We start from the raw sequence: 23,679 nt of genomic DNA, 5'->3' as shown, positions 1-23,679 counted from the left end.
CAGCGTAAACAATATAGATTCATATGTTTATATAATATGGATATAACTGATTTCTCAGCGACTCGGCGGCGAGAGCCAGTTAAACACCATCCTGCGTTACCGAACTCGATTAGGATGATAATAATAGGACCATCTGGATCGGGTAAGACACAGATATTACTTAATCTAATAATGAGATGGTTGATGACGATGTTATGATGTGCTTAAAGATTTTAATGAAAACGCACGATTACTGGATGACGATGTTATCGAGTTCATAATCGATATTGATGAAGCACCGTCCGTAGATTCCATAGACGGATTTATTAATAATTTAGTTGTATACGACGACGTTATGCTGAACAAACAATCAAATCCAGCTAGAATATTTTCTCGAGGTAGGCGTAAAAACACCGATGTGATATATGTGACACAACGGTATACACAAATACTAAAAGTGATCAGGGATAAACTGTAATATTTTAGTTGTGTTTAATGGCGTAGACACACACACGTATTCATCGAACTTGGTGCAGCGGTGACATGGATATAAATAAATTTAGAAACTTTTTTCACGAACGCAAGCTACTCCGCATGGATTTATAACAATAAATTTACATGATCCTAGAACAAGATATCGTGTGGGTCTCGAATAAATATTTGGATGAATAACAGCAGGAAGGGCGTGACCTCAAGTTAAGTCGATTTTTTGTAATATGATCGCTATCAACACGGATAAAATTATATTTAACCAATTCGAGGCTTCCTCGAGCTGGTTAATATTTTTGTTTCAAATATATTTGCTTAAGATATAATATAAAGATAAAAGGGTTTATTTTCGGTTTTGGACGCTCCTACAAAGTGGCGGGTTCGCCCCCCCCCCCCCGCTGCTTATGTAAGGTGAAGTAGTTCGCATTTAAAACATCCACAATGGAGAGAATGTTTGCATACCTCTATGCTACATTAATTTGATGTGGATGATATTTCTTTGGATATTGTACTTGGGGAAATTTTACATGATTTAAGCACACTGCTAACTAAAATAACTTCTCTATTATGTTAAAAAACCAGCCTGAATTAGTCTAAAGTACACTATACATAGCAGCTATTAAAATAGGGAAAATGAATTTTGCCAGATTAGACAATACCAGCTTCTGAAAGTGCAATGAATGATTTACCAAATATATAAAGTGTAAAAAAGTTATCGGCTCTTTTTTTTATACAATATACCTCTGAAGTTCAGGAAGTGAAAATGACCAAGTAGAGCTAGCACTATTTTGAAAGATGCACATCTGAAGTAAGGCCAAGCTGTATACTCTATTACCCATAGTACACCCATCAATGATACAACAAAATAACGGGAATTAAAGGTTCTTTGAATTATACGTAAGATATACAAGGTCTTTTTTAAATAGCCAGTGTAACCAGCGAGGAAAGTCGGGGAAATTCTTTTTCTTTAAAATACGAAACTGTAGAGCGCCACCTTTCTGTCCCCTACTCATCCTTGGGAATAAACTCTGCTGTTTCTCTCAGACTAAAATATGATTGACTAAAATATCAAATATGGAGACTAAAATATGAGTAAGGGTGACTTTGCATCTGCGAATCTACTCGCACTGGAGAGAGACGAATATACTGCAAATGGGGTATGACGTCACCCTAGATCTCTTTGTTTCGAACTCAACGCTCATAATCGGATTTCATCTGCCGTTGATGTTGTCATTCTGAAGGAAAAGATCTAGGATGATCCAATTGCTCTCGTGAAAGGGAATTAATTCGTTGGATTTTGTAAAGTGAGCGTGTGGGAGTAATTAGCTCCTGGTTTAAAAAGGTTTCGATCATATCGATGAAAAGATTTTGATTATTTATTCAGTTTGCCGCAGAAGCAAGGAGTATGCAACGTTAACAGACTGTGAAATTTGATACGAGAAAGGAACTCTTATGTTATAAAATTGAACCATATAAAGATATAAATATCTTTAACCGGACACAAGTTTGCAGAGGCTGAAAACAGTAGTACTTCATTTTGCGAACCACTTGAATCGGATTTGCGGTTTTATAACGGGAGTTTGTAACGGGAAATATGTAAGGGATGTATACATGAACAGCCTTCCGATGATACGTGGGTCTTCCGGAGATGACCAAGAAAATCGGTGGCTAATTGCTGATTCGTGAGGTCCCGTGAAGTTGAAAATGATTGTAACAGCTTTTGTGACAGCCTTCATAATGGGGGTCATTGTTACCCTGCTTGTTGAGTATTGTCTTATTAGAAGAAAACTATTGCAGTTGCCCAAGGTAGAAATACCCAGGATCAAGCAGACTGAGAAGCACAAACTACCAGAAGTATGAATCTGTAGAGAAACACATCAGAAGGATATGTCTCTATTTTGTCCATTTTAGTAATAATTTTGCAATACTCCCTGTCATGTCCACAGTGCTATATCAGATTACAGTTAGGTACTGTTTTCTTGTACAGATTGATATACTGTAGCATTTAAAGCTGCTGTTATTATTAGTATTGTCCCAGACCTACTGAAACAAGCCTAATGCTTCCATATTTCCCAGATGTATCATCCTTTGTGGTCTTTATATACTGATACAGATAAACCCACTCCTGGAGTGCCCGTTTATTTAAAAATTCAAATCCTTAATGAGTCAAAAGCAAAAGGAACAATAAAAAATGAAATTACTGGAACAGAGAAACACTATTTGTAATAATGACAGAATTTAAATGTTTCATAAATGTCACATACAATTTTTGACCTTTTTACAAAATTATACAAATTTATTTTTTTAAGGGTTACTTGAAACACCAGAATATGTTAAGAAGTACAAATACATGGAAAAATACACCATGTATATATCATTGTACACAGTGAAATTATGATTTGTAGTTGTAGAATAACAATAAAAAAAAACGATGAACTTTGGTTTAAGTGATTTTGATACCAGTGAATTACATTTTCCAATTTATTGCACAATTCATGTAATGATTTCACTTAGTTGTCCTTGACGGGAAAGGTCTGATAAAAGGTAAATGGTTGTAGGTACCATTCTGTTTTGGTAATTTTATTTTTGTTTTGGTAATTCCTTATGTTCTACTGACAAATTTAACACAAACTTCAAGTCATCTTACATAATGTAAAAAGAACACCTTTCAGCCTTTGAATTTGGTTGAATAATAACCTGTTTTGAATACTAAGTTGTATCAATTATATAGAATAATAATAATAATAATTGCTATTATTATTATTATTATTAATATTATTATTCACATTAGTTCTGATTTCATACGAAATTAATTAAACTTGCAACAGTAACAAAAAATTAGGAACCCTAGGTGAGAAGAATAATGCAAAACAATATTTTGTGAGAGTAATTATTTTCTTTATGAATAAGCATAAATACACAAGACTATAATGATGCACAATAAAGATAATTGAAATGTTTTGAAAAACCCCATAATAAATCAGTGTTGCAGTACATTGTTGTGAGTAGATATGACAGCTGTGTAATATCTTCAGTCCATCAGAATTTGTATAGGTTCTCATTTAAATCACAAAAGAAAAAAATGTAGAAAATTTTAAAACTGAAGAAATATCCATTTTACAGTAAGACATTGTTGTTGTTTTTTTAAATTCAAAAAGGTTTATATGGTATTTAGATCCTCACCTGGAAAATAAGTATCTACCCAAGTTGACAACTTTTAATCATCATGCCAGCACTTCCAAGCACCACATAAAAGATCCAACAGAAACAGATTTTCATTTCTTCCATAATTCATTGAAGTAAATGAAGTGATTTTAGTGGTGTGGTAGGTTAGTGCAAAGTTAGAGAATAACAAGTCGGATTATCTTTCTGTGCAAAGCAAAATGAATAACTTTCTGTTCCTAATGTATATTAAAATTCCACAGTTGGCCTAATTAGCATTTTTTATTCTGTAATTTATAAAACCACATTGATATGAGAAATAAAACATTCTTATGCATGGTTATTTATGGTGATCTCAATGGATAAAGAATCATCAGAGATAATTTTACACACGGTTTATTACACAATGTTTTGGACATTGATTATCAAAATATACAGTATGAGAGATATAATAACATCTTATGTTGTTTTTTTTGGCATCCACCATTCCAGACCAGGGCTTGAAATTAATCCTAATCTGCTATCCCACAGATGTGATTTTGCTGATGGATATAAAAAAACACGGCACTCACTAATTGGTAGTGAAAAATACAGCTGGTTGCTATCATAAGATTTAATAAGTGGTTAGTGGTTATTCTTTTTTTGTGTTAATTGATTAATGTACAACATCCTGCAATTGATGATGTAAATTAAATGCTCACATCATAAATGGAAAGGTGTCAATTAGTCATCCACTCAGTGTGATTATTGTCAAAACGGTCTTTGCTGAACTAGCCTGGTTCACTGCTCTCAAGCACTGATTTCATTACTGATGATGACAAAAGGTACAGGGTCTCAGGATAGTATTTTCCTACTAAAACAGGTCGTGTTTTTTGACTCAACAAGTAATCTACAATGATACTGAACATGGTTTAAATGTTATATGGTTGTTGATAAGCATTTTACACATTGCTCTGACAATTGTAAACATGTGGAAGTATTTACAAGGTGCACATCTGCCTCTGAAATGGCAGAAATTAGATGATGACATGAGAGGGTGCAGTCACAAATATGATCAACAAAAAGATTAAGAAAGTAGCAGAAATGATAGTAAATTGAACACAGTGGCTATTGTATGATCCAAGAGAGACTGTGATATTGTCAACTTTTTCTGTACAGATTATTCAGAGAAATATGAAAGTGTATGGGGTACTTCATTCATTGTAAAAAAAAAAAATTGAACTGTCTCTGGTATCACACTATGCAAGCTCCCTATGCAAAGATATATGTGAAATCAAAACAGAAAGATGGTTCTTCGAAAGCAGATTGGATTGTGGCCTGTAGTTCCGACATATGAACTTTCATCATTTTGTGTTCATGCAGGTGAAATACTGTCAATTTTGTTTTGATTTCATTGTAGTGAATAAAAGAAACTGAACTGACTTAAGTCAGATTGTAAGGGTATTATGTTTGACTCCATTTCATTCATTTAACATTGCTGGGAGGGGGGGGTCAGAGTTCACAAGTATTTTTCTCCTGTACTTTATAAATAAAGTCATAGTAGAAAAGCATATATATCATGGATTTCAGGTTGAAACCCTGTGGCCAAGGTGGTGTATATCTGGGGGGGGGGGAGTAGAGATTGAAGAGAATGATACTGTTTTGAAATCAAAATTAGACAGTATGACATTAAAATGCATGGAAATTGCAGTGATTTCATTTGATCATGATGTCATTGGAATCAACATTACTAATGTTCCCTTTAGGTCTTTGTCTCCCTCACTCTTGTCTTTACTGTCATGCATTTTGATACGTGTATATTGCAAGAAATATTTGTTTTATTGAAAGTGACATTTTGATTAGGTCAGATGAGTTTTGTCTGTCTTCTTACAGCTTCAGTTTTCTGTTGGTTGCAAGTTGAAATTGTTATTTTATTAAGCTGAGAATGAATTTTGCTGAATTTAAAAAACGTAATAGTTATTTTTAACCTTTTTGACAGGTTTTGCTGAAATACATGAAGGACCATGTATCAATGGGAGGTATTGGTGAAGAGGCGAAGAAAAAGAAGGAAGAAGTGGAGACATGTCTTTTCCTCAACTGCTTATTTCAGTTCTTGTTCAGAGAGCTCAAAGATACAACAGAAATTAGAAGGTGAGTAACACAGTTCTTCCTTCTGGAAACGAAGAAATGAGAAAACTCGAAACATGAAAAGACTGTTAATCATCATGGTTTTAAGTCGTCTTTTTTTTATTTGTTGGGATCAATTATTATTATTTGTAGTAATTGCATTTATTTGATGCTTTACCTTAGTCTTTTTTCACAGATAAATGTTAGTACAACCTTTGATTTTGCCCATGCAGTATGTTTGCATTGGTGTGCCTAATGGTGGTATTAGAAGATGGTTTGTCAAGTTTATTGAGGATAAATAAACCATGTGTTGATGTTTACTGTTCCTGGAAGTGTTACTGCTCTTAGAAAATGCCATCTGAATATTTTTCTTTGCAAACCGTAAGTTTGTGTCCAGAGTTTTCTTTTTTCAAAAATTTTTTGTTTACAGGTAAAATTAAAAGTACAGTAAAACCAGTCATGAGAGACCACCCCTTCTGCCAAAAAGAAAACAGTCTCTTAAGATAGGTGGTCTCTCATAACAGGTTTATATAAAAAGACAAGTTTCCAAGGTCAAATTTCAGCACTGTTTAAAGAAAAATAACCACCATCACTGTACATAAATTCTATTATAGTTCTTGCTAAAATATTGTATGCATTCATTTGAAAATAGAATTATATAGTAATAAAGATATACTTCTATCATTAAACATGAATCACATTTATATTTGAAGATAACTTGTACATGTATTTGCACATGAAATAATTTATAATTTACTCCTTGTCCTTTATAACATCCAGAATTTGTTTTAGCAATTTTTAAGCCATCATTTTGTGAGTGATCTCTTTTGTACTTATTTCAGTAACATTAATTATTTTCTCCAGTGATAAAATTAGTCTCTTTTTAGTTAAAGTTTCTGCCATTATTATTAAGGTGCTAGTTGATAACGTTATCAGTGCTTAGTTGTAATTTTGATACTAATGGTTTTAAGCAGGCTTTGCAGATTCTGAAAAATCTATACTTGTACATTGTATATCTACCTATAATTGAATTGTTAGTGCTGGGTAAGTCTCAATCATCTATCCTGACTGGTATTGGCAAGTCTTTGTTGACATACATGACCTCTGTCTTCTTCTGGCGTACTCTCAGTCCTTCGTGATGTGCAGAGCTGCAGAGGCATTGTGTCTTAGCTTGCATTTGCTGGTGTGTGTGAAAGTAATGCAGGATTATCTGCAAAATCCAGGTCTACCAATGTAGAAAACGGTGTCCATCTGATGCCACTTGACACATCTTATGTCGTTCTTCACATGACTCAGTCTGTATTAGTAAAGACAATACACATGTCTGTCTGACCCCAATATTGACTTCAAAGCACAAATTGCAGAATCCCGTGGGAAATTGGTGTAAAAACTCTTGATGAGCTGGACCATTTGTAGGGGAATTCTGTAGGTTCTCTGAATACACAAACAGGCTTTCTCTGTGGAGCCTGTCAAAAACTTTTAAAAATTGTCTCTGCCACTCTGTGGACTGTTCTATGCCTCTCAGAGTGAACATATGATCTATACACTCCTACCCTTCTGAAATCCAGCCTGTTCCTTCCTCATGGATTTGTCTTCAGCATCTGAGATCTGCTAGTTGATAACCTTGGAAGGATCTTACTGGTTTGGGGTAGTAGGGTGATACCATAACATTTGTTAAATCGCTAAGTGCTCCTTCCTTGGAATCTTGATGATAGCTCCTTTGTTCCAGTCCTTTGGTACTTGTTGTTCATCACAAATTTCTGTAAACAGAGGCTGGAGGATGGAAGACCATCACACACAGTTGTAGATGAGTTCTTTATTGCTGTTTCCATATCAGTTGCATTTACTTCTAGGTCTGGGTTATTAGCCCTGTGCCAAACCTCCAGCCTGGAGGACCAGTGGATCATGTTTAGTCTGGTCTCTACCCTTTGACCTGTGTGGCATGGGTGGCCCTACCAGGAGCACTAGGCTACTACCAGCATAGCTCTTTGGGTCACTGAGACACACAAGACCCCCAACCACATCAAAGTACTGATCCACAATCAGGAAAAATAAAAGCTGCAAACCACACAATCCTTTAACACTATTGATCAAATACGGGAAACAATGCTTACTTTCTGGCTTAATAGACAAAGACATCATTCACCCGCAGGCAATAAGGATCAGGCAATAAGGATTAACTCAAAAGACAAACAATGACTACTACCTTGACTTTGACACTACAATGGCAATTTGTGACATGTACATCAACCTGGTTTACTGTCTATAACAAATGTCACTTTATGCATGACTTGCCAAATTTACAAATTGGTAGGCAGATTCCTTTTTCTTGTTTTTTGTTTTTTATGTTCATATATTTTTTGTCACAACTGTCTTTACTATTGAAGCAGTCATTGTTACAGCTGATTACGTAAAGGTCAGTGGTGTCTGTCTCTGTTCTTGCTATATGGTTGTTCATAGTGCTGGAAGAATCTGCATGTACTTTAGTCTGGTTTCCAATATATGACACTTCCTGCATGACTTAAAAAATTGATTGACAACCTGTTTCTTTTAGAACATTGTAAGTTGTCATATTTATAAAGGTCAGTGGTGTTTATCTGGGTTTTTGTGATGCAGTCATTCATATCAGTGTAAAAATGCACATTTTACCAAGACATCGTGGTCACTGGTTGCTTTCAGCTGGTGGTTGCTCACAAAAGTATGTTTATATAAACAAAATTGATCTGTGCATTACAATTGTTGTCATAAATGACAGGTGGTTGCTGATAGAAGAGGTCAATCAAAGCAGGTTTTACTGTAGTCAGGGGCAAGATTAGTGATTTGTATCCTTTATTGCAATTAATCAAATAATTAGCTATGGTCACATGTAATGAACACTTTTCAGTATGGCATCTGGACAGTGAAGTGACAAAATCTATGTGAAAACAAACCCTGTTGCATATTCAGTCATTGGCAGTCAAGTGCATTTATGATTTGCTAAATGATCTTGGGCATGGTTTGTAGGACAAAAGTGCTTTCCCAAAACTCAGATTAAAATTGTACTCCTCTGAGTTACTCTTCTTTGTCCTTGGCATCCCATATGATAGTCTAAGATAGTATCTGTGCATTTATTATCACCTGGTTTATCAGTTTCTTGCATTTGATTGATAGTTGTTCTTTATGACTCAATTTAAAATACTGTAAAATTTAGAATTATACAACAAGAAAAGATTATCCTTGAGAAGCTTCCATCTCTAAAAGAGTCAAATTAGTATTCTGGCATATGTAATGCATAACAAGCATGTGGTGAAGGGTAAACCAATATTTTGTTAATATAGGAAATTAATTTGTGACAAATTCAGCTTTTTTATTTTGTTAATATTGGAAATTAATTTTTGACCAATTCAGCTTTTTTATAGAAATGATTTGTCTTTGAGACTAAAATTAATACTTTGTAGCCCTGTTTCATTCATTATCATTTTTATCATTAAAAAACCCCATTTGCTCCTTTAGTCAAGACCAATAAAATGTTAGCTTTGACAGCTGTTTAAAAATCTTTTATGTGTCATTTTTTAAAAATCTCTAGTGGTTAAAGATCATAAGAACTTATGAGATGGTCCATTGTCCGACCATCCATCCATCAGCACAAGTTTGTTTTTTATACAGTCTCTACACTACTTGGAGGATTGCCATGAAACTTAACACACCCATTTATTACATGGTCTAGTAAATGATGCTGTTCAAACATCCAGTATTGCTGCCACACTGACCATCTTGAACATCCAATTGCTACTCCATTTGAATGGATCACTAAAAGACTTCTTATGATGTCTAGTTGGTCGGATGTGAAAATGATGGCAGTCTGATGTCCAGTATGGCCGCAATGGCAGCCATATTGAAGATCTTGTTATCGCTACTACTTCTGAATGGAAGGGCATATTGACATAGAGTTTCCACTTTAAAAAATCTTATTATTTCCACTTTAAAAAATCTTATTATGTCTAATTTGTTCTAATGATAATGGTGCTAATCTGATGTCCATTTTGGTCACCACAGTGAACATCTTGAAAATTTTACACTACTCCTGAATGGATGGTCATATCAGTGTAAGGTTCTCACTGAAGGACCTCTTCTATATCTGGTGCCCTGAGTGGCCGAGTGGTCTAAAGCGCTTTCCATTACGGATCACTGCCATCTCACCCCTGTCTGTGTGGGTTCGAGTCTCGGATTCGGCCAATGTGGGTATGTGAGAAAGCTTGCCAGTAGCTTCTCGAGGGTCGGTGGTTCTTTCCGGAGATTTCCCGGGTTCTTCCTCCATGTTTAATACTGGTCACCATGTATAGCCTATCGTGTGCTGAAAAATGGCATTAAACCCTACAACAACAACAATCTTCTATGTCTAGATGGCCTAAAATGAAACTGGTGCTGATCTGATGTCCAGTATGGCTACAACAATGGGTATCTTTAAAATCTTGTTATTGCTACTTATCCTGGATGGATTGTTGTATCATCTGAGTTCTTTTTTAACATATAACTTCATAAGATGTTTAATTGGCCAAAAATGAAAATAGTGCTGCTCAGACATCCAGTATGACCAATAGGGGGTTTCACGGTTAGTATCTCCCGTTGAAAACACCAGAGGGCATATCGGTGCAACTCACTTCCGGATAGTTCAGTCAATTAAGATGGCAGATGTAGATCAAGAAAATGTGACAGACCGCTCACATTATGCAAGCAGGATCGATATCTCACTATCTTAAAAAGAAATTCTATAAATATTCGATCAATTTTTTTATACGTCTTTTTTTCTTTCACTAACTTACGCTGCTTCCAGCTTTCAAATAAATATTAACTGCCCATTTCAGAACTTCATTATCTTTCCATTACAAACTTATGCTCTAGTTTGTATTATTTGATTGTGCGAAGGTGTATCGCTGCATAAAAAGTTCTTGCAATTTATCTCGCTTGAAGAATAATGAAAATATGTTTATTTTGTACAGATTCAATCATAGCAGTTAATGGAGGTCGAATGACAATGAGAAAAAATTCTAACTTCTTAAGTTTTATTTTATTATTGATTTAGACTGTTGCTTAAAATGAAATTCTATCAATATTTGATCAATTATTTTTACATCTTTTATTTTTTTCTCTAACTTGCACAGCTCCCAGCTTTCAAATAAATATTATCTGCTCATTTCAGAACTTCATTATCTTTCCATTTCTACCTTATGCTCTAGTTTGTATTATTTGATTGTGTGAAAGTGTATCGCTGCGTAAAAAGTTCTTGCAATTTATCTCGCTTGAAGAATAATGCAAATATATTTATTTTGTACAGCTTCAATCATAGCAGTTAATGTTGGTTGAATGACAATGAGTAAAAAAAATTCTAACTTCTTCAGGTTTTTTTATTATTTATTTAGGCTGTTGCTTTTCTATTAATGTTCATTATATTTTTCATGAAATAACCTGAGTTTTTTTCAGAATGCACAAATGTCAACCACGCTTGAACAGACATGCGCACGTTCGAGTCTCCTTGATTATTTTAATTTCATTTCCTTGAACGGTTGGAAATTTTAGAGTATACAGTTTGGAGAAATATAATGTTCGACACACTATGCATGTAAAGGACATTTGTGGCTCTCACCTGTCTGTCTGTATGTATGTCTTCTTTCATCTGGTGCATGGGTATGCATATCCTTGAATGAATGTGTGTTCGCATATGTATAGTACATAAACATACTTCTGGTTAAAAACAAGTATAAAATGATGCTAAGATAGAAAGAGTGACTGATAGATAAAGACAACAAATATGAATTGGTGTGAGTATCCATTTATTATTGACTTGTAGAGTATGTTCTTACAAGCAGTCTCTTTTTTAAATTATACTGTTTGCAATTTTACATCTGGTCACGTGGATCAATATTGATTTAAAAGGCAAACCAAAGTAATATGATGGAATCTGTGAAATAATTGGATCTTTAAAGCTTATATATTTGATGCAAGGAAAGTTAAACAGAAATAAACTAATTTTAAGAAGGCTGTTCTAGATGAATTTGCTGGTGGCAATCAGAAATGTTGTCTAAAGACCCCAGCAAATTTGAGAGTTATTACGTGTCAGCATAAGCAAAGAAAAATCATGCTGAAAGTTACTGCATGTACCGTTCGATATTTGATGTTTCACCAGTCAAAAAGAAAATGAAACAGAAGAAAAAAAAATGTCATTGGGCATGTTATTTAAGCTGAATATTGTACGATATTTACACCCAAATATGAATACATATTTCGTCTGCATTGAATACACTTATTTATCGTTATGATAATTAATGTAATTATTGCTTTGTTAAGTTCTTCTGAATACAATAAAATACTGTGTTCCATTTTTTTTGGTGGACAACAAATGTTTCTGGTTTAAAATATTCAGCATTACAAATCAGCCATGTATCAAATTCATGTTATAATTTTCTTATCGAACTTGTATTATATATTTCTTAACTTGTACTATAAACAAACTATTAGCCTTGCGAAAATAACTGAGAAAGAAGGACATATCAACATATGAAAAATGCAAATTGTTGAGATTGTTTCGTTAAAGTTATATAACCAAAAATGTGCAATAAATGTTTAAAATCAGAGAGCAGAGTGAAATGTTCCTACAAATGTATCTGAAATTATAGATAATGAATTTATATTATCAGGTATGGACAGTGTATTTAATTTAATTATTTGATATCATTTAAGTATGGAAAGTAAATATTATTTAATTATCTGATATAATGTAAGTATGGACACTGAATGTAATTATCTGATTTAATGTCTATAATTATTCTTCTAGTATGAACAAAAGATGTTTGACATATATAATTGATTCATTGGTTTAACCATAATGATCTGTAGTACAGCTAAGATACCTTCCTTTGTTGACTTATGTTTCACTAACCAAGTGTAGAATGGTGAACTATCTGGAAATGGAAATTTTTTGTGGGCATGCGCATTGTAGCTAAGAGAGGTAATTTTAGGCTCTACGATCAGTAACTCCTTTGTAACCTTGAACCCCCTATACAGGGGCCATCTTTACAATCTACTCCTGATATAATGGTATTATCAGCATGGTGTTTTCAATGAAAGACTTATTACTATGTCCTAAATGACAATGGCGTAATTTGACAGTGGCTATCGTGAAAATTTTGTTACAGCTACTGCTCGTGGATGGTAGGTCATATAGATCTTGTCTTGTCACCTAAAGACTTATTATGATGTCTATTCTATCCTAAATGGAAATTGTGCCATTCTGATATCCAATATTTCCACCATGAAAGCCATCTCTGAGATTTGTTATTGTTAATTTTCCAAAATGGAAAGACATATCAAGGTAGGATTTGCACCAGAAGACTTTATGACATCTTGTTGGTCCTAAATTAAAATAAAGCTAATTTGATATCCATATCAGCTAATTTGACATCCGCATCAGCTAATTTGACATCTGCATCAACCAATTTGACTTCCGCATCTGCTAATTGGACATCCACATCAGCTCATTTGACATCTGCATCAGCTAATTTGAAAATCTTATTGTTACTGACGAATACAAGAGATGGTTTCAATACTTAGCGGTTAAAAGGAAGATAATGGCTATATCTTGAATTTCAGGAAATTCTTTTTGGCGGGACTCCCGCTAATTTACTTAATAACAATAGCTCCTGTTTGCTGCATTGCATAGAAATGATTCTTCGGTGCGACCATTAGATGTTTCTTATTGATCAAAATTGAAGAAGTTGTAGAAGTGATAAAAGGACATTTTATGTATAATTTGGCACAAATTGTGTACTTGTAAGCAACAGATTTATAAAATGTGTTGTCCATTACATGTCAAATATTACAATACTGTGAATTCACTTATTTTTATGGGCTTGGTGAAAAATTTCATTTTTGTCTTACTTAAATTCATCAATTGTGGAAGAGCTCTATTACAGAAATGTTGTTATTTGTGTGTTTATGTTTGTGTCGTGTAGCAAACACAAAATTTATGAAATAATTGGTATCTGACAAAAACAATAAAGCCCATTAAAAATCAGTATCAAACACACAACAAAATCCTTGAAAGTCAGAACCAAATGCAAAATCCATAAAAGTCAGTACCAAATGCAGAATCCATGAAAATCTGTACTAAATTCAAATTCTGTAAAAATCTGTACCAAGTGCAAAGTCCATGAAAATCTGTACCAAATGCAAAATCCATGAAAGTCAGTACCAAATGCAAAATCCATGAAAATTGGTATGAAATTCAAAATCTGTAAAAATCTGTACCAAATGCAAAATCCATGAAAATATGTACCAAATGTAAAATCCCTGAAAATCAGTATCAAACAAAAAATTCCTCGAAAATCTGTACCACAAAAATCAGTACCAAATACAAAATCCATGAAAATCAGTACTGAAAAATCCATAAAAATCTGTACCCCCCTAAAATCCATGAAAATCTGTACCAGACAGGAAACACAAAATCTACAAAAATCTGCACCCAAATTAAAATCCATGAAAATGGTACAAGATAAAATGTCCATGAAAATTGTTACCAAACATAAGAAAGTGAATTTACAGTGATTTTAAATAACTTATTGATTTTAGAAACATTTTTTTTTCAGTATTTTAAGAATGAACTGTTCAGGAGAGGTGGGAAATTATGTCAGTGATGCCTTATATCAATGAAATACATCCATTTTTTTCCAGATGGGTTGTGAAAAAAATGAATGTTGAATTTGAAGACTTGCTGAAGACAACAGCTGGAAAACTGTTTGATCAAATTCAGGTAAATGTAATTCTTGTCTACTCTAATTTTTGTCCCGTTTAATTCAGGACAACAAATCTTCACAATAGTTTAGTATTTCTTAATTGAACAAAAGAAGGGGTTTAAGAGTTCCTTTTGGCTTTAAAGTCCAGTTCATTTCTCCTGTGAATTTAACTTGAAGAATCCAAAGAAATTGGTTCTTTTAGGTTCTTAGGTTGGTTAATTGTAAAAGTTCTATGCATATATATTTATTTTCAAATTTCTCTTTTCCTATTAGAATTAAAGCTATATATATATATACATTTATATTAGCTCCACAAATGACAGTGCACACAAAATGAGAGGTGAGAAATAGTTATGAGACTTCATTTTTAAAAAGTTTGTGAAAAAGAATCATCAGGGGTAGAAAATTAGGTTTGTCTGATAGCCTGGAACAGGTAAAATCAACCATTTTTCTCATGGTGAATACCCAATTGGGCAGCCCCAGAATACTATAAAATAAATTATTCTGCTAAAAATTAAATTGGAATTGTATATATTTTCCTGGAAAATTCGTTTCAGGTACCTGACTTAATTCTGCAGTTAAATGTTACGTGATTGCATTTGATAAGAGGCCACACTAATGCACATGTTTCGGCTATTCATTATCTTGTTAGAGTAATCATAATCCATATAGTCATCCCTCCAGGGTCAAGCCATAAAGAAGCAAGAATTTTGAATCCTCATCATTTGTCAACATACTAAATATATGGCAGCAGCATTTTTCATCTTTGGCTTCCTGCTCTGTATGCCTATGAGCTTGTATTACACTTTCTCATTGGTTAGTTCAAGAAATAGACACTCACAATAGACCATGTGATTGTTGTTTCTCCCGCCTAGCTTTAACCCAACAAATATGTCCAGTTCAAAGAATATACCAATTACAATGGTTGTTGCATTGGAAAGTGTATAGTTACCTAGCAGTCCAGACAATAAGTTTAATAGTATTGGATTAGTTAATTAATTGTAATATATGTAAACTCACATAGAATATGGATAAGTTTCTGGGCAGGGGTGACAGCTACTAGAAGATGATGGACTTTATATTAATATAAAAGGAAATTGTTACATTGTCTTATTTTTGCTGATCTCAAATTAGATTAAATTATAAGTTTGTAAACTTGTGTGACACATTCTATTACCATGACTGATGATGACTTACAAATAGTGTATGCAGTTGAGACTAATTATATATATAAAACACATACATTAAAAATAAAAAAAATAACATGGCATTTAAAGTGTTGGTATAAAGCAAATTGATATATCAGTACTATTGGTATATCAAATTGTGATCTGCCCATTACACAATAATACGAATATATAAATATTCTTTCAGCTTTAGGCCTATAGATCAATGATGAATTTCTACTCATTCATTAATCATAAATGACATATGATAATAATGATAAAAAGTATTAATAGTCCCTGTTTTCTAAATGAAATTAAATGGCACACAATTTCATCGGAATTCTTTCTTTTTTCCATTCCCCTCTCCCTTCTCATGCATAAGGGACAAAAGAAGCAAAAATCTGGAGTGAGAGAGAAAAACATATTAAGCTGGACGAATACATTAAAACTGAACTTGTACCAAGTAACCTACTGTAATCTGGTTCATCATAATGGTTTGTTTATGCTTTCCTTAGGATCTATGTACAGTATTCATAATATCAATGATACATAGTTGTAACAGCCAGTCGACACTGGGCCCATAATGTTAAATTTGTCATTTACAAGGCAAACATACTGTAGCATATTTAATGCTTTGTTGTTGTTGTTTCTTAAACCTATTATAATGTTCTAAAAATCAATTATTAAATATAAAAATGGTTGCCCCCCCCCCACCGGATTATTGTAGCTAGACACTGGTGAAAATCCATGAAAATATGAGCGTTAGGGATTTTCACTTGTGTCATATGACGTTGTCTCTGGACCTATGAATGATGGTAAAGTTTAGTCAAACCGACCAAGGGGTGGGGAAGAGAGAGAGAGATTTTTATAGTCTTTAGAAATGTTAATTAAAACAGAGAAATGACTTAGATGAACTGTCAGTATATTAAAATATTTTAATTTCCTCTTGTTGGTTCATCATTTTGCTTAGTTTCTATTCCACACTAATTTCCGTACGCCAATATGTGCAGGCCCAGCCCTAGGATGTGTGGGGCCCAGGGCAGCAAGTGATGAGCAGGGCCCAAGCAAATACATTGCATTGCCTGAAAGGGCAGGGCCCAAGGTGGTTGCCTCATTCACCTTGCCCTAATGCCTGGCCTGAGTACGTGAATGCCTGACAGTTCAGGTTCAGTGTATAAGAAGCTAACCATGTTTGTATTGCACTACTTTCTTCATAAAAAGTATATTTCATGTTCAAGTCATTAGTGTGTCTTATATTGATTTAGTAAATGTGAATAAAAATAAAAAACTAAAAAGAAAACAATCAGCTTATCAATTTGCATATGTAATTGTGAACAACAAGAAAAATCATAGAACTACAATTTTGTAGCAGACACACTTGCAGGGATCTGAGGAGTTCATTCACTCGGTCAATACACAGTTGCCCGGAGCATATCCTAACTCCATTCAGAGTGATGTGTGATGTGATTTTGATTTTTAACGTAGCTTTAACAATTTTATAATCATATTGCTACAATGTCTGCACTGTGGCAGTTTATAGTGATGTCTAGCACTGGGGTATCATGATGCAGACATGTAGCATGATGTCCCACCCAGCACATTATCCTGACACCAGGCCAACTAGTCCTAACACTAACCTCTTAATGCTGAATGCCAAGCAAGGCAGCTGTTAGTACCATTTTTGTAAGTCTCTGGTACGACTTGGCGGGGGATCAAACCCACAACCTCCCGCATCCGAGGCGGACGCTCTAACCACTAAACCACCGGAGCGGTTCCCCATTCAAAGTACAAATGTGTATTTGTATGTGATATAAATAAAACACATGTATAGTATGTATGCTTTATCAATGATATACCACTTGTTGTCTAAATATTTCATTGAAAGGAAACTCTGCAAGCCTTGTTTCCTTTTAATGAAGAATTTTTACATCTTGTGGTATATCATTGATACAGCATACATACTATATATATATATATATGTTTGTTGAATATATTTCATAATAATAATATTGGAACAACTGCAGTATTTATTGGTTAACCAGAAAAGTCTATGCACCCAAATTTTCAGTGTAGTCTGCCATGGGACAGACATTGATCATATACTTTTCAAGAGACATTTTCTTTGAATTTGTGATTTTATATAACACCTGTTAAAGAACAGTAGTAAGAATTTTTCATATTCAGCATAGCTTTGAAATTGTTGGGATTTTAACTTTTACAAATTGGCCTGCTCTCCATCATCCAGTGTCTGTTTGATAGCAAAAGTTTGTTATCAATTCTCCTCCCAAATTATTTGGAGGATTGCCATGAAACTTTATACACACATTCATTCAATTTGATCCTACATGGAAATGAACGTTGTGCTGCTCAGAAATTCAGTATGGCCAAAATGGCAGTCATCTTGGAAATTTTGTTATGGTTACTCCTGGATTTTCACTAAAAGACTCCTTATGATGTCTAGTTGGTACTTAATTGTTGTTGTCTAGTTGGTACTTAATTGTTATTGTCTAGTTGGTACTTAATTGTTGTTGTCTAGTTGGTACTTAATTGTTGTTGATCTGATGTCCAATATGGCCACCACATCTTCTGTCTTGAGAGTCCTGTTATTGCTGCTCCTCCTGAATGGAAAGTAAAATTGACATAGGTTTTTCACCAGAAGATTTCTTGTGAGGTCCAGTTGAGCCTAAGTGAAAATTAGTTCCATTTGGACCTTCAGTATGGCAACCAAAGCAGCCATCATGAAGATCTTGTAATCATTACTCCTTCTGAATGAATACTTGTATCAAATCTGGTTTTCACTAAGACTTTTTATATAATCTCTGTTTGGTAGTAAAACGTTCAATGGAAATTAACTTAATTCATCAGATATTCCATGGCTGACGTGTCCATTGTGAAAAAGCCTGAAACTTGTAAACATATTTACTAATAATTTTATAATTAGTAATTGTCAACATTTATGTAAGCATCTATATATAGATCCTATGCAGTTTTATGCCTGCCATCACTCTGCATTTTAAAAATAGAAAAAGGAAATGAAATAAAAGGATGCACTTGAAGATATGTTACTTTCATTCTTCAGATAAGTTACCAAATCATATTACATAGGAAAACTATTACTACTTCCCAAATCCAGCCATCCCCCCACCCCCAGCTCAAACTTTTAGCTACAAAGCTAAAAGTTATCTGCATACCTAACCTAGGTGACAGATAGAGTGATCTCCCCTTATACCAGGATTGGTACCAAATCCCATGAAGTCACCATATACTACATCCGTTTGTGATGAGTAGCATACTCTCTGCAGAGAGGCCTAGTAAAATCCGTACCAACACTTTGGAGGTTTCTTCCTCAAAACAAGTTGGAAGGAGTTTCATCTTCAAAGAGAAGTATACTATGTCTAGAAATGTCCAACATTTCTGTTTTTCCTTTCACCGATGACTAAGTTTCCTAAATTTCTGTGTTTTTCACTTTGCCATCTTGACACAATTAGGTGCCTTTGGTACATACCTTTGTGGGTCACAGTGGCATCTCCTTACATTGCTATAACCATATTAATGTTGCTATATAATTTCTGCTAAATCAGGTAACATACAGTTCAGTTTTTATAATATTTTCTCTTAGCATCTAATTCATAATCGTATATATGATGCTTTTCTGATTTTACCTGTATGGAACATCATTGGGCCTTTTTGTGCAGGTAAAAATTTTTCATAATGGATATTGTAGTGCCTTGTCTGTAAGTATCAAATTAATAATGATGCTTTAGTTCCTTTTTTTAATTGCAGGTGTTTTTTTGTAATATAGAAAACATGTTTATACTGTATAGTTCCCGCTGTGGTCGGTTAAGTACAGGTAAGTTTTCTATACGTGGTTTAATCAGTAGCATACAATTCTTTGGGTACAAAGACAGTGCAGAAACATAGCTTGAGGGACCTCCAAAAATCAGCTTGCTTGCAGGGGTTCAAAACCATATCATTTACTGGGAGCAAGATGGAGAGCAACAACAACATCAGTTACAGTATCACATATCAGAATTATTGACCAGCTACATGGATCAATATCACATATCTTGTCTCAACCTCAAGAACTGGATGTCATGCCAGCCAAGATGGCCATGGTCCTTCACAACTGGACTAGGCCATATAACTTGGATAACAGTGGGCCATGTCCAGAATCAATCATATAGTATCAGCCACCAGAAAATGAACTTGTCCAGTTCCATGACTTGCATAGTGTTGCTAAGCACTTCCTGTTTACTGTGCCCAGTTTAGTGCCATAATACCTTGTCATGTATATTTGATTTAATTTATACTTGATTTAATTTAATTGTCTGTTTGTAAGTTTTACATTTTTATATTTTTAATTTCATTACATGTCAATGTAATGTAATTTTGTTTACTCGGAATTTTATATTTTCCAGAAAATTCAGTTTGACCTGAATCTTTTCATAAATACCTAATAATAGAAACAGTTTCTATATTTGACTTGGTTTCCGACCTTGATTTAGAAATCACAGAGACAAGTAAACAGTTTTTTATTTTAATTTTATTCTTGGAGTAAAATGATTGGTTTGTTAAGGCATTTGGAAAAAGTGTACTTAATTACAATAAGAAGAAAGATTTCTTGCATGAGAGAACAGATGTAATGATTGCACATTAAGACAAAAAAGTCAGTGGTGACAAAAAAGAAGACTAAAGAAATCTTCGACAAAGCCGCAAAAAGAGCTAGACTGGCATATCAGCAGGTTGTGTCCATTGGAGAAAAAGACAAGTGAATGTATGGGATTTTTTGTATATAGCTGATGTACTTGGGTGTTTTTTTTTTTTTAGATTTGTTATGAAAAGAGAGAAGTATATATTTGCTGCAAAAATTGAGAAATCATTATGACTTAATTATGATGTGAACACTGACATGCACATGAAATAACTTCGGCATCAGTAGTATTGGAGAACAAATTCATGTGACTATAAATATTGTGAAATTATTGAACTTAAGTTGAACATTTTTGGTACGTTTATTAGTTTTTCAAATGATTATTTTGGTTTATTTTATGATCATAAGTTGCACAAGGGGCAGTTTTTTATGAGTGTTTTTGGCTGAGGGCCTTTGGCCCCTGGATTCCCAAATTGGGGGCGCTGCCCCTTGAGACCCTGTTGGGGGAGGACCACCAAACCCCACTTAAAATTTTTTCAGCTTTTTTATGGAAGACCAAAATCACGTCTGAATCTGAAAAGTTACTGACATTTCGGGACTGCTTACATCATGTTACAAGTTCCAAGCATCTATGGATGTTTTTTCTTGCAAATGCTTTCTGTTTTCCATTTGGATACCAATGTGTTGATTCATAATGTTGTGGCCTTGGGATAAACATTGCATCTAATATCTATGACAATCATCCATAGGCAGAACATAGCCCACCCTGAATCGCACTGGAAATATGTGGGAGCATGTTTACAGAATGGTCCACTTAATGGCATGGAGGCACAACATGCTATGGCCATGGCTATGAACTTACAACAGGTGGAAAGAGATGCATCGCTCTCTACCTCCACTTCAAAGACCATCATAAGCTAAACTATGCTCACAACCTTCATCTCCTCTTTAGCAACAAGTCACCATCCCTAAGAGTATCTGCAGTGGAGGAATTTAAGGCAACCAACAAAAGGTCACAGGGATGTCTCTAGAACACATGCCACTGGAATTTACAATGGTGAATACCTGTTCTGCTGAACTTAGTGGAAGAGTCAAGGTAGGTTGATTGTTGTCACCAGCATTCCTTGAGACCCTTCCTATATCAATGACATACATTATGCCCACCCCATTACAGATTCTGGCAGGGAGAAGGCTCCAGACTTTCATTGCTGATTGGGGAAGATTTACCATGACGACATGTGGATCCAGCATATAGTTTCCTGAGGACTCTATCACATACAGTGTACCTTCTAAGCCTATGCCCAGAGTTCTTTCAGCAACAACACAGCACTTATCACTTGGTCGTCAACTTAAGTGACCAAACAAAATTATGAAATACATTATATAATTACATGTATTGGTTGCAACTGCATTGAAAGATGATTTAATTTTGACATAAAATGTGTTTCAACATTGGATCTTGCAATATTGGTTTTAGTTCTAGCAATTAGGAGAAAACAGACAGTGTGCACAAATAAAACTGTTGTAAAGTTCAGCTTCTTTTTCAGGTGCAAGAATTTAACCTTGGGGAAACTTTTCCTGTTATTAGGTCAGCAGTTGTCAGAAATGTGGATGTGCAAAAGGATGTTATCGAGGTAAAGAACAAGTGAAATTTTTACAGAGGGTCTAATTCTTATTCCTTGTTTGTATACTAGAGATTGATGTCAATAAAATTTGCATTATTTTGGTTATGTTGTATACCTTTGACATTTTTAATAAGGTATTTGACATTCAGTACCATTTTACAAATAAAATCACTTGATGAAATCAATACAGATAAACCATGTACAAACTCATTTGAAATTAATTATTCTGTTTTTCTTGTATTTATTTGAACTTGAGGTACCTGTCAGCTTCAGAGAATTCAATCATCAATTTATTTACTATGTAATTAAATAAAACTGTTTTTATGAGGAGACCCAGAACATTAAATATGATACACCCAAAAATAAGAATATACATTTCTTTGCCTGATGTTCCTCCGATTTTCTCTTATGTCTCACATGAGATGAAGATAAATAATGGCAGACTGGTCATTTAAGCTCCATGTGGGAAAAATGACCAATTACTAGGTACAGTATATGGTAGCTGTAATTGTTTCACAAATTGGTTTTGGTACAGTTAGTACAGTTCATCATAGTATGTGTCTATGCAGATTTATTGTACCCAGTTATGAATGTGGAATGCACATGTAATGTTACATTGTCTGTCCATATATCTGTCAACCACACCTTGGTTAAGTGTCCCATTTAGGTAAGTTTCTCATGCATTGTAAATCCCATTGCCATGGAACTTTTTATGCAGATGTAGTTTGGTTAGTATTACTTGTATCAACCAAAGGTTGATTACTCATATAATTATCTTTCTGATTTTCTGTGTCAGGTACCGGTAAGATTTTCAGACATTGTTGCTTAGTAGAAACAACTTGGTGAGTACATCATCCTACCGCAATTTCATCACTGTCACATGTGTTATGCTTTTCAGTGTTTGGTTACAAAGTCATGCAACTTGGTATGTAGAAGCATTGGTTAGTGTAACATCATTGCTCAAAAAGTTGGTCACTGTGACTTATTACATGCTTCAGTGACTTCATTTAAATTTCTCATTCCAGAACAGTTTTGATTAAACTTGGAATTGAAGTTTTATAGGACAAGCGCTATCAAAATTTTGTTGGGGGCGCTTTCCTGATTGATGTTCTGGCTCACTTAGTAACCTTGCAGAAAAACCTATTTCTATTTCTTCTTTGGAATGGGTTAAACAGTTTTTATCAAACTGTTTCTTATTACTTGATTTATCAAAAACTAATTTAGGATGAGTCCCCTTGCAATGTTGTGCCTATCATAATAACTATATGGAAATCATCTTTAAAGCTTCCTCAAAAGAACAACAGAACCTATTTTGATCAAACTTGGCAGGAATGTTTCTTAAGAAATGTAGTTTCAAAACTGTGAAGGGTTGCTTTTTGTAGAAATGGAATGACTTCATTAACAACCATATGGTAAACCTATTTTCAGATTCTCCTTCAGAAATTTCTCATACCATTTTGATTAGATTAGTTAGGAGTATTTCCTATGACATTGCTTTATTAAAATAGGTTTGGGCTGACTTACCTAGCAACAGTTTGGTTTCCTAAACAACTATACAGAAATATGTTTTCAACTTCCTCAGAATGGCTGATTCATTCTTGATCAAATTTGGTTGGAATGTTTCTGAAGTTGTGCTCTAATGTTTGTATAGGCTGGCTTCCATAGCAATGATGTGAGCACCTATTTTTGACTATTCTAAAATGGCAGATTGAACCAGTTTTTATTAAATAATT

The 23,679-nt window shown here is 34.1% G+C and overlaps 1 protein-coding gene across 1 annotated transcript in view; it reads left to right on the top strand.

Moving 5' to 3' along the window:
- Positions 1-1,768: 1,768 nt before the first annotated feature.
- LOC149797019 (PDZ domain-containing protein 8-like) overlaps positions 1,769-23,679 on the top strand; it is a 118,503-nt gene continuing 96,592 nt past the window's right edge. The window contains exons 1-4 of the mRNA XM_089960697.1: positions 1,769-2,322; positions 5,609-5,760; positions 14,443-14,521; positions 21,869-21,955. Coding sequence (XP_089816823.1) covers positions 2,173-2,322; positions 5,609-5,760; positions 14,443-14,521; positions 21,869-21,955 — 468 coding nt within the window. The 5' untranslated portion in view covers positions 1,769-2,172. The remainder of the gene's footprint in view (positions 2,323-5,608; positions 5,761-14,442; positions 14,522-21,868; positions 21,956-23,679) is intronic.

The sequence above is a fragment of the Sinohyriopsis cumingii genome, chromosome 6 (genome assembly GCF_028554795.1).
Source record: "Sinohyriopsis cumingii isolate HCF-2022 chromosome 6, ASM2855479v2, whole genome shotgun sequence".
NCBI classification, from domain to species: domain Eukaryota; kingdom Metazoa; phylum Mollusca; class Bivalvia; order Unionida; family Unionidae; genus Sinohyriopsis; species Sinohyriopsis cumingii.
This window is presented reverse-complemented; position numbering and strand designations above follow the sequence as displayed.